Source organism: Podarcis melisellensis (genome assembly GCF_964234715.1).
Source record: "Podarcis melisellensis genome assembly, chromosome: 5".
Taxonomy (NCBI): Eukaryota; Metazoa; Chordata; class Lepidosauria; order Squamata; family Lacertidae; genus Podarcis; species Podarcis melisellensis.
Window position 1 is genome coordinate 68,635,372 of NC_138537.1, and position 14,185 is coordinate 68,649,556.

Consider the following 14,185-nt stretch of genomic DNA (forward strand, 5'->3'; position numbering starts at 1 on the left):
GGAAGATATAGCCCTGGCTGTACTCCGATATCTATTTAGACTTGCTAATTTCTTACCGCTTCTGCTATCTCCCAGTATTCTAACAATGAGTTCTGAATTTAAACACAGTTAAGGCACTAGGGGAAAGACCATTGACTGATGCAAGCTACAGTCCTCTATGCACCTACCTGGAAGTAAGCCTCTTTGGCAAAAAGAATAGACATGAGTAGGATTGTAGAATTACTAAGCGTAAACAAGGCCGTCTGCTGAGAAGTTGGTGGTCCATCACTGTTAGAATTCCTGCTCTGTGATTGCAGTCATGGGATTGTTGTCTTTCACATGACGGTGTATATTTTGACTCCACAGAGTGGGAAGTGATGGAGACAGGATGTTTGTGTTGCTGTGTTTTGTGAAGTGAGACTATTGTCCTTTGATTTTTTCTCTTTGCTGTCTGATGCTAGAGAGAGAGGGAGCCATGTTGCAGTGCTCCGTGTGTGTTTATAATGTAAATAAAGTAGATTAGCCAAAATGCTGAGTTGCTGAGGTCTGTTACGTAAGTACGAAGACTCTGCGGATCCCTAAGTGTGCCTCTGAGGCCCAGGGCACTCTGCACAGGTTTGCCTCCAGGGGCGGGGGGCTGTGTGATAACAGCCTTACATTTTTATGTATATAGGAAGATATAGCCTCTGGATGTACTCAGATATCTATTTAGACTTGCTAATTTCTTACCGCTTCTGCTATCTCCCAGTATTCTAACAATGAGATCTGAATTTAAGCACAGTTAAGGCACATGGGGAAATACCATTAGCTGATGCAGGCTACAGTCCTCTATGCACCTGGAAGTAAGCCTCTTTGGCAGCAAAGAATAGACGTGAGTAGGACTGCACAATTACTAAGTGTAAACAAGGCTGTCTGCTGAGACGTTGGTGGTCCATCACATGGATACTCCTCCAACTCTCCTGCCTCATGCTCAACACACACAGGCAAAGGACCTTACTTGTAATGAAGAGATATTTATTCAGGAAAGTAGTGCTACAGACTTAGCAGCAGACATGGAGTTCAGGAGTCACGATTCAAGAGTTCAGAAAGCATACAAGGTGTTCAGGTCTGGGTGGAAGTAACCAAGATGTCCCAACAGTTTCCACACCCAGTTTCTAAAGAGAAGATGCTTCACTCGTGAGACTTGCTCGCTTTGTAGGAATAGTGTAATTACAACCGTGTGCTCCTCTGAGGTGGTGGTGGTGGTTTGGCTCCCATCTGTGGAGGCAGTGCCTGCTTCTAGATGACAACACTGTACCCTCTCGTTCAGGCTCTGCTTGTTCCCTGTTGCCTCCTCTGTTGCCTCCCGCCTTGGCTGCCCACAGCCCTCCTCAAACTCCAATGAGACTCTGCCCTGCAGGGAGGTTGAAGGAAGAAGCCAGTATCCCTGCTCCCTCTTCTCAGAAGAGCCAGTTCTGTAAGGTCCAAAGGCTAACTTTTGAAACGTGCTTTTATCATCTCATTGACCTTGACACAACTAAGCTGACACAATGAAATGCACCTTGGAGCCCTTCTTCTTCTTCTTTCTTCTTCGTCTTCAAGTGCAAAATAAAGAATTTGAAGGCACCCAAAAGTATGTGAGGGGACAGATGACTGGCTTCACAGGCCTTTCATTGCTCCTTCAAAGGACAAATTTGCACATTAAGGCACAGAGCTCAGGTGATGGTTTGTTGTTTCTTCAATGCCACAGTCGAAAATAAGGCAGAGAGGGCTGGGAAGTGTTTCTAGTTGTTTGTATAGGAAGAAATCCATAAATGCTCTCTCAAGGCTTTTGTCTCATTCTGGTCATGTCAGTTTGACTGCACTCATAGGCACTGTAGATGATCACTCTAGATAGGCTACGTGGCATAAACAGTCATTGATTAAGTCCCACGTTTTCCTTGTAGTAAATTATGCCCTTTACTTTGTATGCTAGTTTGGCATGGGCTTTCGGACAACAAACACATGCAAACCAACCATTGCTTTGATAAAACCAAGTGCTTTCACTATCCTCCCCCCTCAGGTTTTTCTTACTTAAAATACTACAAAAATGAATTAGAAAATAAACAGATACAGGATTGCTGGCTTTAGATTTCTTGTAGAAAAAAATTGGAGTTTGCTTTTTTGGCCCAACTCCCCAAGAAGTCCCTTAAGTCCATGGATCAGTCAGAGAAGAATGGATGGAGGCAGGAACCATTAGAAGGAAAGCAATGAAGATCTTTATTTTCCTGTTGCAACAGAGTTACCTCCCCCCTCTTCCAAGGAGGTGATGACCCAGAATAAAGGTGTGCAAGAACTTTTAAAGATTTTAGAAATTGCCCAGCCCCTTGGCTAAAGACAACCCCAAAACATCACACATGCATCACATACAGAGGATGTCTACAACAGAAATTTGAGAGTGTGGCTTGTCCCTTGTTTGTCAAGACACCTGATAATGTGTGGTGATCACCAGTGCTTTTTTTTCTTTTAAAAATGTTTAGGGGTACGCTCATTTTCCTACTCGAGAGCCAGTGTGGTGTAGTGGTTAAGAGCGGTAGTCTCGTAATCTGGGGAACCGGGTTCGCGTCTCCGCTCCTCCACATGCAGCTGCTGGGTGACCTTGGGCCAGTCACACTTCTCTGAAGTCTCTCAGCCCCACTCACCTCACAGAGTGTTTCTTGTGGGGGAGGAAGGGAAAGAAGATTGTTAGCCGCTTTGAGACTCCTTCGGGTAGTGATAAAGCGGGATATCAAATCCAAACTCCTCCTCCTCCTTCTCCTCCTCCTCCTCTTCTTCTTCTTCTTCTTCCTACTCATATTTAAGTACTGCCCCTCAATGAGGCCAAACTTAGATTCACAAAATGTTTAGGGATATCCGTACCCCTGAGTCCTCCCAGAAAAATAAGCACTGGTGATCACCCCACTTTGGCCAGTCTGGATTATTCATTTGAAATGGTAATTGACACAGCTTGATTGTAACAAAACTTACAAGATTTAAATACATTTAACAGAGAATCAATGCCATCCTTTTGGAAAGAAAAACAGCTTTGGGAGGGGAAAATTTTGAGCAAAGAAGCAGTGCAGGGAAGAAGGCGCTTATCACTTTTTCTTTGTTCAAAATTGCCTCTCCAACCACCCTTGGTTCAAAATGTAGCACAGAAAACTTTGGGATGCAAGGAATCTGGAATGGAGAAAGGGCAACAAGAGAAAAATGATTAAGTGGCTAAGTACCTGCCCCCACTGGCAATTTCTCTTCTAAAAACTGCCCTTCCCAAGGCTGTTTTTCTTTAAAAATTAAATAAGCCATGGTGCCTTTAAGTGTGTTTGTACATAATACAATTACCCCCTTCTGCACTGAACCCAGATATGTACTATTTATTCATCCTGTGGCATTCGTCGGTCTGTCTCTCTGTGCCTGTTCATCCTCCGCTAAAGGTAAAGGTACCCCTGCCCGTATGGGCCAGTCGTGACCGACTCTGAGGTTGCGCGCCCATCTCACTTAAGAGGCCGGGGGCCAGCGCTGTCCGCAGACACTTCTGGGTCACGTGGCCAGCATGACGAAGCTGCTCTGGCGAGCCTGCACCAGCGCAGCACACAGAAACGCCGTTTACCTTCCTGCTATAAAGCGGTACCTATTTATCTACTTGCACTTAAGAGTGCTTTCGAACTGCTAGGTGGGCAGGAGCTGGGACCGAACGACGGGAGCTCACCCCGCCGCGGGGATTCAAACCGCCGACCATACGATCGGCAAGTCCTAGGCGCTGAGGTTTTACCCACAGCGCCACCCGCATCCTCCGCTAAAGGCCCTTAAATGGTGAGGTCACACACAAGAGGGCATAAATGAATTCTGATGGGTTTTGAGACACTGCAATAGATTCTGACTTCCCGAATGATATTTGCCTTGCAATCCTTTTCAGCCCTTTGCAAAATATTGCACTTACATCCTCTAAGCTATGGCAGAATGACTGACAGGCTTGCCTGAGGCCAACAAACTTTTTTGGGGAGTGGGGGGGGGTTAGAAAGAATCGAATCCTACCTAATGAAGGAATTTGAATCACATACCTACATTGCAACAAGGGCCTGAGGCTACCAGCTTCATGATGCTAACAAGCAGAAAAAAACTCAGCTGCCCAAAGTCAGGAAGTTCAGCTACTTTCAGTGTCTGCCAGTTGGTAGGGATTCCAGAGCCAAGTTTCTGAAACTCTTGGAGGAGACTCAACCACCACAAAACTTTAGACAGTTCTAGGGATGCCAGGATCACAGGCAACACAGCCAACCTGTTCCCCAAGTACCGGCTTTTTATGGCATGTAATGTTGCCGTGCTTGGTAGCATTTGAAAACCTAATGTTTCGACAAGAGTTAGCGATTCCAAACATATTTTAAGTTTCAAACAAGCCTCTTTTTTTGCACACACCAAAAGCACACATGTCCAAGTATGGCTCTGATCCACTGCTGGAGAATATAGAGGATTCTGCGCATAGGAGCCTGCAGTCCAAGCACTAGGAAAATACAGTAAAGGGCTATTGTTGGTCCTCCTTTGACAATATCCATCCATGTTAAGGTCCTTTCATTTAAAACGTACATGCAATGGAAAGGGCTGCACTGCAGAATGAAGCTCTTTGAGATTCTGGCCACTCCATTCCATCTCTCTCTCTCTCTCCCTCCCCCCCCCCTTTCTATCCCTTTATACCTATCAGCCTGCATTCCCTGACCACTGAGCATGCTCAGTCCTTGTTCAGCTGCTTTTTGGTTGCCTCCCATATGGTTCCTCAGCCCCCACAAATTGGTTTTGTCCTTCTGCAAACCCTGGTGGTGGGAAGGGCTGCCGATACCTCTCTCTTGAACATGGAGCAGTTCTATTCTGGCCACACAGGCAATGGCGCTCACAGTCTGAAAATATAGAGGGAAATAGAGGGAACCAGTGGGATTGGCAACAAAATGTTGCAGCGTGTCATGTTGCTGTTCAGGATACTCCATTATCATTTCCTATCCCATCTGGTTTCCTACATCCCCACCCCAACAGTGAGTCAACAATCAGTGGCCACCAGTCTTCAATGGGAAGTGTTGAGAGCCCCACCCCCAGGTGTTTTTTTCTGAAGTTTTTTTTTTGGGGGGGGTACGTTTTCAAAACCCTTGGTTCCCACAAGCTGGCTGATACACCCCTTTTGCAGAGGTAGTGCCAATTTTTAGCCGCTCTGAGCCAATTATTATTATTATTATTATTATTATTATTATTATTATTATTTTGGACAAGCATTCAGAGAACTGGGATTGCAATTATATATAGGAGTGGTTATTTCTTTTCAGTCTGTCTTTCCTCACTAGAGTAGGCCATCAATTTTCTTTTAAGAAGAAATGATGAGCTGCTGCACAATGACAAGGCTATTTGCACCCCACTTTCTCAGCAACAGTAACCTTTCATTGTCTGGGGATTGAATATAATGTTTCTGATGCCAGATTCCTGCAAGTGGGAGCAAAATGCAGAAGAAGTGCATAGCCTCTTTCAAACAACAACAACAAACATTTGAAAGGACCCTTATGGAGCCTGCTGGTACGCGTACTTCTTTTGCCCCCAAATGCTATTATTATTATTATTATTATTATTATTATTATTATTATTATTATTATTATTTTAAAAAACCCATTCAAAAGGGTCTTGCTTAATGGCAGCAGTTCAAAGTGCCGAGAAAGAATATACCGGTACATGTGAAGTCCAGCAGGGACCTGCTCTTCTAGGCAATCAAGAATAAACTTCAAAGCAGCACAAAAAGGCTCCTGCAGGAAGTAAGTGAACACCCAATTAGGATTTTGAAAACTACAATTCCTCACCCTGTCCCAGCTATTCTTGAATATGTGAATACCGTAGTCATGGCGTTTAACTATGGCTGGCTTTAGAATGCTGAGATTTGGAAGTCAACCTTCTTAAATCAAGAGTTCAGCTTAGAAATCACAAGAGCTGAAAACAATATATCTGAAGGTTTTCTGTTTGGTGGACTTGTGTTTTAAGTTTATTGTGTTTTAAGCTTATTTCCTGCAACCATGAAGGCTAGAAACCTAATTTTAAAATGGAATTTTTGAATTCTCAGGTTTCTGTATGACGAGCTTTCAGGCCACTGAAATGTGCCTTGTAGTTTGTGATCTGTCCACCTCTGCAATACGATTTAGGGCTGCTTCTTTTCTGTACGCAATTCTTCACTTTCAGGTCAATGCCACATTCGGTTTCCTTTGGTGGCATTTCCAATTATGATAATCTCTTTGGGACAGGACACAAACAAATCCAGACGATCTGGACATTCTTCTTTTTCTGAGGGTAAAACAGAGTTGCTGAAGCAGCTAATTCTGATTTGATCAGTGCCAGATTTACATTTAAGCTAAACAAGCTATAGCTTAGGGCCCCACTCTCTTGGGGGGCCCCAGAAAATTTAAAGAAAAAAACCCCTGGATGTACCTTTCCAAAATAGAAGATAAAAACAAATAAAATAAAACTTTCGTTATTGTCAAATGCCAATGTGTTTGCACTATTAAGTTTGTTATGAATAAAAATCATTTTAAGTTAGAGCTTAATAATCATTTCATTATTCATATACTTCTTCTTAATTGTATTCCACCATTAATATACTTCTTCTTAATTGTATTTCAGTTCAACAATTACTTTGATAAAATACATATTTTGTTATGTTCAGATAGCATTAGATACCTATTAGGTCCATAAATTACCATATAGCATATATTCAACAGGAAAAACAGCGACAATTGGATGTTGACAAAGGACAGCTGGACATATAAAGGGCCCCATTACCTTCAGTAGCTTAGGGCCTCATCAAACCTGAATCCGGCCCTGCCTGTGCTGATGATTCATGCCTGGCATTTACAGTATCTCTCTCACTGCACTGTCTCATAAAAAATACAGTAATATCCAAAACAGAATTAAACTCAGACAGCTCACTGTTGCCACTTCAGCCCAGCCACATGGACTTGAAGTCATAGTAGATGGGGTTTGTTAGCACTAGACTCTGGTGCCTCTGTGTCCTAGCCTATGGAGGTGGCATCAGTGCCAGCACAGTATCTGGCTTACTCCCAGTTGACAGCCAGTAGTGGCAGCAACTGTACTCTAGGAGGTTCCTGACTTAGGAGTGCCTGCTAACATGGGCCAAACACCTCTCTGCCAGCCAACCCACTTGGTCCCTTCCCTGAATCCAACTCCTGACTCCCTCGATCACAAACCCCATAGGCACAACCCTATGAGTAAAGAAGGGCCCATTTGCTTGCCCAGTCCCAACACTCCAGCTGCTCAGCCTGCCCTACTCTTCTAAAAGGAGGTGGAAGGAAGGAAGGGAGGAAGGGAGGAAGGGAGGAAGGGAGGAAGGAAGGAAGGAAGGAAGGAAGGAAGGAAGGAAGGGGCACGTCACTCATCAATCTCTTCACATCTTCACCATGCAACTATGCCTTTCTTGTACCTGCTACACCTTGCAACTAGTTTCTTTCCTACATACCGATCTGATTTACTCATTAAAGTCTTGGGCAGAAACAGAATTGAGTGTTTGAGTTCTTCATCTGGTGAGGGCCAGGACAGTAGGACTTTTTAAAAGCATGACACCTGTGGCATAGAGCTCTTACACAGGTAAGGGATTCTGGTAGCAGTGCATGCAACCAGCATCGTAGACAAACTGGACTTCAGTTATACAAGGACCAGGTGCTCTGATGAAATGAGGATTATGAATTTAAGCGACTTCCCTCTCTACTCTCCATCTCTCTCCCATTCGCTAGCACAGAGTAAGTTCTAGCACGGGAACGCAGAAGTAGGAATAAAATCAGTCTGTGCCATTCAAAGTCTTAGTAATCAGGTAGCATAAAAGCAAGTTTTTCCTTCTTGCTTTTTGGCAAAAGTTTCAGGAGATGTTTGCCTTCATAAATCACAACAAACTGAATAGTGATTTCCTTCCATTATCAGCCAGTAAGTCATTTCAATGGCTTATTTTATTATTTAACAGTGGTAAGATCCTCACTGCAAGCTTCTGTATCACTTTATAGTCAGATCTTCAATTACCAGCAATGGTAATATGAAGCAATGGCAAGTGGGGGAAGCTCCAAGGATGAAAGGACCCATGAATGGTTCCCCAGCAAGACATTGATTGATTTTTACAGCTAAACAGCAATTGCATTTTAGTTCAGCTTCTGAGTGGAAAGGAGAAATTCTCTTTTGTAACACAATTCACAGCAGGTACCACTGAAAAACTTACAAAGCGACTTTTACTTAGCAGGAATGCCACACTTATCCGGGAACCCAGCAAATAACATGCTGGTCAGTTTACAAGCTGTAATAAGTCGTCCTCCATGCCTGTGTTCAGATGTCATGGTTTATCATGATGGACACAAGCTTAGACAAGCCCCTCCTCCCTCCCTTCTACTAGCACAGCCATGAAAAGGAGTTTGGAAGCTTTTGCTTCTGTTTCTAATTAACCACAGTTTGTCATGTCATCAAAACCCAACAAACTGTGGCTAATCTTAACTGTGGTTTTGAAACAAGCCAGCTTCAAACCATGGATAATGAAGCTGGCCTGTTTCAAACACACTACAGTTAAGATTAAGCGCAATTTAGGGTTTGGAAATAACACTCAACAGTGCTTAACTGAAATCAGAAACAAAAACTTCTGATCTTCTTGCAGCCATGTACAAGCTCAAAGCTTCCTAGTCCAAAGGAGGGCATTATCTTTAGAGCACATGAATGGTTTGCCTTGATCTGTTTCGACTAAGTACAAAAGGTATTCTTCTTTAGCAAGAATGTTTCAGAGGATTGGAAAGAAAACCTTTTAATTAAAAGGATGCCCTCATAATTTAATTAACAATAGCCGATATATAGTCCATGCTATTCTCTGGGAAGAATTGTCCCTAGTAGTTCACTTTGCTGAGTCACTGTAGATGGGCTATGTCAAACATCTTGGTTAGTAGACTTGTGACCTAAGTACTCCCATTACTCTGGAGACCAGGTAGACACTGGGTACTACTTACTGGAAGCAGATGGTTAAAAACTTTGGCCAATTACGAAATAAGAAGAATGCAGAAGCTCCAAAAGTCAATTTAGGTTCCCCCAAATAGTAATCTTCTATAGGATTCCCAAGGTGGTGTGCATTTTACACAGCCATGGGTCTGCTGTTCTGTCATGGAACGTGGCATTAGTACAGAACTTGGTAATTTTAGAATCTCGGCTGTGGTGCCCCAAAGTGTTTCTTTGACTGCTGTTCTTCTTTGCCCTCAATGCCTATAGACATACTAATCATCCCTTTCTTTGCTCTTTCCCTCCCGTCCCCCACATCTATCCCAGCATCCCCAATTCTAAATCTTAGAAGCAAAATCATGTGGAAAAGACAAGTAAAAATGCAATCAATCATTACAGGGTGGCTGGATTAGATGAACCTTGGGGTCACTTCCACCTCTATAATTCTATGCTTCTATAGCTGAAATATGGAATCTGTAGCTCCCCAGATGTCCCCACCATCTCTACTCCTGCTAGCATGCTCAACGGTCAGGGAGATGGGAGCTGCAGTCTGTCCACAATGTCTAGGGGAGCCCCCACATCTCTCCCCCCCCACTGATATAGAGGATATATTCTGGGCTTTGAATACAGTCTTTCTATCGAATTTTCACAACTGCTTTCTTATCTTGCGTTTGTTTATCAGAGCTTCATTGTGTTTCTGTCTCGGTTTTCTGCCTTTGATGCATGGAAGACATTAGCTCTTTTGACATTTTTCTTTTCTTGTTTAATGGGCTCCGTTGGTGTTCAGGTTATGACAGCATCGCAACAGAAGTCAGAATATGTACAATTAAGGAGCAGATCAATGCCTGTGCTCTCGCAACGGTGACACATACTTGTTATACAGGAGAGATTGGGTGGAACGTGCAGCAGATGCAGAGGTCTTTTAGAACTGTATGCCTGGGATGAAATTAAGGTAATTGCTGTCTTCTTTGTCCCTGTCTAGTGGGCAGCAGCAGCACAGAGGTTGCCTGCCTTGAACAATCATTAGAGGCTCCTGTCTGTCATTAGTAAAATCAGTCCTACAAAATATTGCTGCACTAGCCCGTTGCTCTTGGAAGAATATTGGAACTTCTAAGTACATATTCCTTAAGGCCATTGTGATCAAAAATTCTCCTTGAAAGGTCCTCCCCGCATCACCTTCACAGGACTTGAGACCAAGATTGTTTTCTCCCCTTTGGCAAAGTATACATCATTTGAACAACACCCAAACCATGCTCACTAGTCAGATAAAGGGACGTGTAGGTTTAATCCAGGAGTGGGGAACTTTCTTCTACCTGAGGGTCTCGTTCCCTTGTGGGCAACCTTCTGGGGGGGGGGCGTGCATGTCAGTGGCGAGTGGGGGACAGATGCACAGGTGCCCTTTCAAGGCAGCTTGCAACATTAGAGCAAAATCAAACTATCACTGTTGAACACTGGGGTATCCTCATGAAATCTGGTGCAGGCGTTGGAGGTCGCAATTTCATATCTCGTGGGCACGAATGGTTTTTGACCCAAAGGCCTCTTCCTATGCTGCCATGTGCCCATGCAGTGTGGGCGTGGGAACTGGGCTTTCACCCACCTCCTCCAGGGTGTAGAGACAATCTGTGCGAGTTGGAGCATATGTACATATAGATGTGTGTAACAGCCTTGCTCCCTCAGTCTGATTGCACACACACATGCAAAATTGAAGTACACACTAAATTGTCTATGTCAGGGTTTGGGAACCTGTGGCCCCTCAGATACAGTGGTACCTCAGGTTACAGGCGCTTCAGGTTACAGACTCCACTAACCCAGAAATAGTACCTCAGGTTAAGAACTTTGCTTCAGGATGAGAACAGAAATTGCGTGGTGTCGGCGTGTTGGCAGCGGGAGGCCCCATTAGCTAAAGTTGTACCTCAGGTTCAGAACAGTTTCAGGTTAAGAACGGACCTCCAGAACGAATTAAGTTCTTAACCCGAGGTACCACTGTATTAGTTTGTCCCCTTCTTATGATAGGTAGGTAGGTAGGTAAATAAATAAATAAATAAATAAAGGTTAAAGACCCCTGGAAGTTAAGTCCAGTCAAAAGGCGACTGTGGGGTTGCGCGCTCATCTTGCTTTCAGGCCGAGTGGAGCTGGCGTTTGTCCTTTCTGGGTCATGTGGCCAGCATGACTTAACCACTTATGGCGCAACAGAACACTGACCAGAGTGCATGGGAATGCCATTTACTTTCCCACCACAGTATTTATCTACTTGCACTAGCGTGCTTTCAAACTGCTAGGTTGGCAGGAGCTGGGACCAAGCAACGGGAGCTCACCCCGTCACGGGGATTCAAACCGCCAACCTTCTGATCGGCAAGCCCAATAGGCTCAGTGGTTTAGACCACAGCGCCACCCGCATCCCATGTCCTACGAAAGGAGCCCAGAATGGCAAACTAGTGATAAAACAATAATAAATAGAGAGTCACTGTGTTGCAGTGGTAAGAGTGCTGAGATAGGACCTGGGAGACTGGGGTTCAAATCACTGGGTGACTTTGGGCCGGCTGCCATCTCCCAGCCTAGCTTACCTCACAGGGTGGTTGTGAGGGTAAAATGGAAAGGGGGATAAGCATGTCAGCCACCTTGAGCTCCCTGGAGAAAAGGTGGCGTATAAATACATAAAATAAATTGAAAGCCGCTTAAGAGCAATTCCAGTACAGATGTAGAAATGGGGAAGAACTCAAAAGGCTTGTCCAAAGAGGGAGGTCAAAAAGACAGCAGGAGTGGCACCCACCTAATATTCAAGGGGAAGGAAATCCGAAATGTAGGTGCCACCACACTAAAGGCCCAATTCCTACGTTGTGGGTAATGGAGCTCCTGAAAAGATAGAATCTGCAAGAAGCCTTCGCCCGCAGTGTGCAGAGTTTTAGGTGTTGCTTACTTACAACTCCTCTTGTTACCGGAAAAATCTGAGGGCTCCCTTGGACAAAACAAAGACACCAACCAGGATAACTTGGAGCAAAACAGCAGCCTGTAGGCTTGGCCTTTATTGAACTGTTGCAACAGGGTGTTCCCCTCACTTGCAAGAGAGAGGAAAGACCCAGAAGAATAGTGTGCAAGGTCTTATAAAAACTTTTGAAATTCCCCTTCTCTAGGTCAAGCCCACCCCCAGAAACATCATGCATACATTACAGAAAGGAGGGATTGAGGGAGGAGTTGTGGTGGTAACATCATGCGTACATTACAGAAAGGAGGGGTTGAGGGAGGAGTTGGTGGTAACCTGAGTGTCTTGTCACCTGGCTGGTTCCTCCTTTGCCCCCCCCCCCATGAGTCACTTCCAGGAGACAAAGGGGAGTTTGCAGTTTCCTGCCCCCAGAGGGAAGATCTGATCATTGTCCTTTGTTTCAGTCCATGCTGAATCCACTCCCATATGCAAGTTCTTTGTGCTCTTGATTGTCTTCTGTCTGGGATCATCAGGGTTGGCATAACAACTGGGTAGGGCTCCTGTGGATGTGCTGAGATGGTGAAGGGATTATGGCTGACCAGAACCAAGCCACCCCCTTTTGATAGTCCTTGTCATATGGAATAAAATAAAAATGGAACAGTGCAAATACCATGTATGGTTGATTTTTCTATGAATTTATAACAGAAGTGTGGCGTATGTAGTGTGTGAGTGTGTGTGAAGTTCGTACAAACTGGATGATGGGGGGGGTTTCCTGCTACACTCTCATGCCTGACCACTGGGCATGCTGGCTGGGGCTGATGGAAGCTGGGAGTTCAGCAACATCAAGAAGGCCCCACCAGGTTCCCCATTCCCTGGATTATGTGCCATGTGTGTCTATGAGACAGCATGCAGAGTTTGACCATGTGTGACGCACCCTTGAAAACTGGGCACATTTGTGACTCAAAGAAGTTGAATCACTGCTGCAGGAAAAACTCTTTGTGCTGATCTGTTTCTTTCTTTCTTTCTTTCTTCTCCCCCTCCTCCTTTAAATCAACATTCCACTGAGAGCTGAGTGCTCTTCACAACAAATCACGCCTTAAGCAAATTGAAACTGATGCAGAAATATGCCAAGCATGTAGCATTCCTAATGGGATCAATGTCATCATGTACAGGAAATTACCTGGCTTCTGTTTGTTTATGCACAGGGAATTCAGCACTTGACATTTACTCCCAGCACTGGTAATTCATTTGTTTTTAGTGGCACACTGGTTTTAGGTGTTATCCACCTACCAGGGCGGTCCAGCTTTTCATATACTGTATTTTTCGCACCATAGGACGCACCGGACAATAGGACGCACCTTGTTTTAGAGGGGGGAGAAGCGGCAGGACGTGCTGCGCAGAGAGGGGGAGAATTTTCCCCTTCTTGTTTTCCCGCTCTAAAACAAGGTGCCGTTCAGGCGGCTACCTTGGAAGCCTGGAGAGCGAGAGGGGTCGGTGTGCACCGACCCCTCTCACTCTCCAGGCTTCAGGTTCCTTTCGACCTGCTCTTTGGGGCTGGCGGGGGAAGCCCATCACCAGCCCCAAAGAGCAGGTCAGGGAGTAGCGGAAAGGCGCAGCGGAGACGCTGCTGCCATAGTCGCGCGTCACCTCTCCATCTGGGAGAGGGTCGTGGGGCTATGGCTTCTTTAGCCCCCCGCGTGCTCTCCCGGCTGGAGAGGTGACGTGCGGCTATAGAGACTCCTTCCATAGCCACGCGTCACCTCTCCAGCCGGGAGAGGGTTGCAGGGCTATGGCATCTTCGCTCCATAGGACGCACACACATTTCTCCTTCATTTTTGAAGGGGAAAAAGTGTGTCCTATAGAGCGAAAAATACGGTAAAATGGGCCACAAGAGTACGTTGACACAGAACCCACAGGACTTGTTGCATGGGGCGGGCAGCAAGCCCAAAATTTGATGCCCCCCACCCCAGCCTTCGGCACTGGGCTTTGGGAAGGAGGTGCATGGCTCTGGCAGGGTCCTTGTGTCCTCCCCAAAGCAGGGAAAGCTCTGTTCCCCTTCCCCAGGGACATCATATCCCACCCCCATTAATTTCCCGTTTTTGTATTTCAATTGCCAATATTCCATGACTACCAAATATGCCCCGCTAGGAAGTTTTAAAGGGGTTTTTTGCTGGGAGGGGGAACCAAAACTCTTCAAAGCTGAGGTTTGCCTCTGAGAATGCTGATACCTCCTTCTTGTTCCTCAGTGGAACCTGCAATCTGAATTTGCTGATTAAAGTCACTGTGGTGTAGTGC

The 14,185-nt window shown here is 45.1% G+C and overlaps 1 protein-coding gene across 3 annotated transcripts in view; it reads right to left on the reverse strand.

Annotated features, from left to right (window-relative positions):
• The window catches only part of LRRC20 (leucine rich repeat containing 20), an 83,342-nt gene that overhangs the window by 9,604 nt on the left and 59,553 nt on the right, over positions 1–14,185 (reverse strand). The window contains exon 5 of one of the 3 annotated variants that reach the window (XM_081913224.1): positions 6,162–6,279. The exons of the other annotated variants lie outside the window; for them this stretch is intronic. Within the exon in view, the coding sequence (XP_081769350.1) occupies positions 6,179–6,279 (101 nt within the window). The 3' untranslated portion in view covers positions 6,162–6,178. Of the gene's footprint in view, positions 1–6,161; positions 6,280–14,185 lie in introns of those variants that run through there. 3 annotated transcript variants of the gene reach the window in all.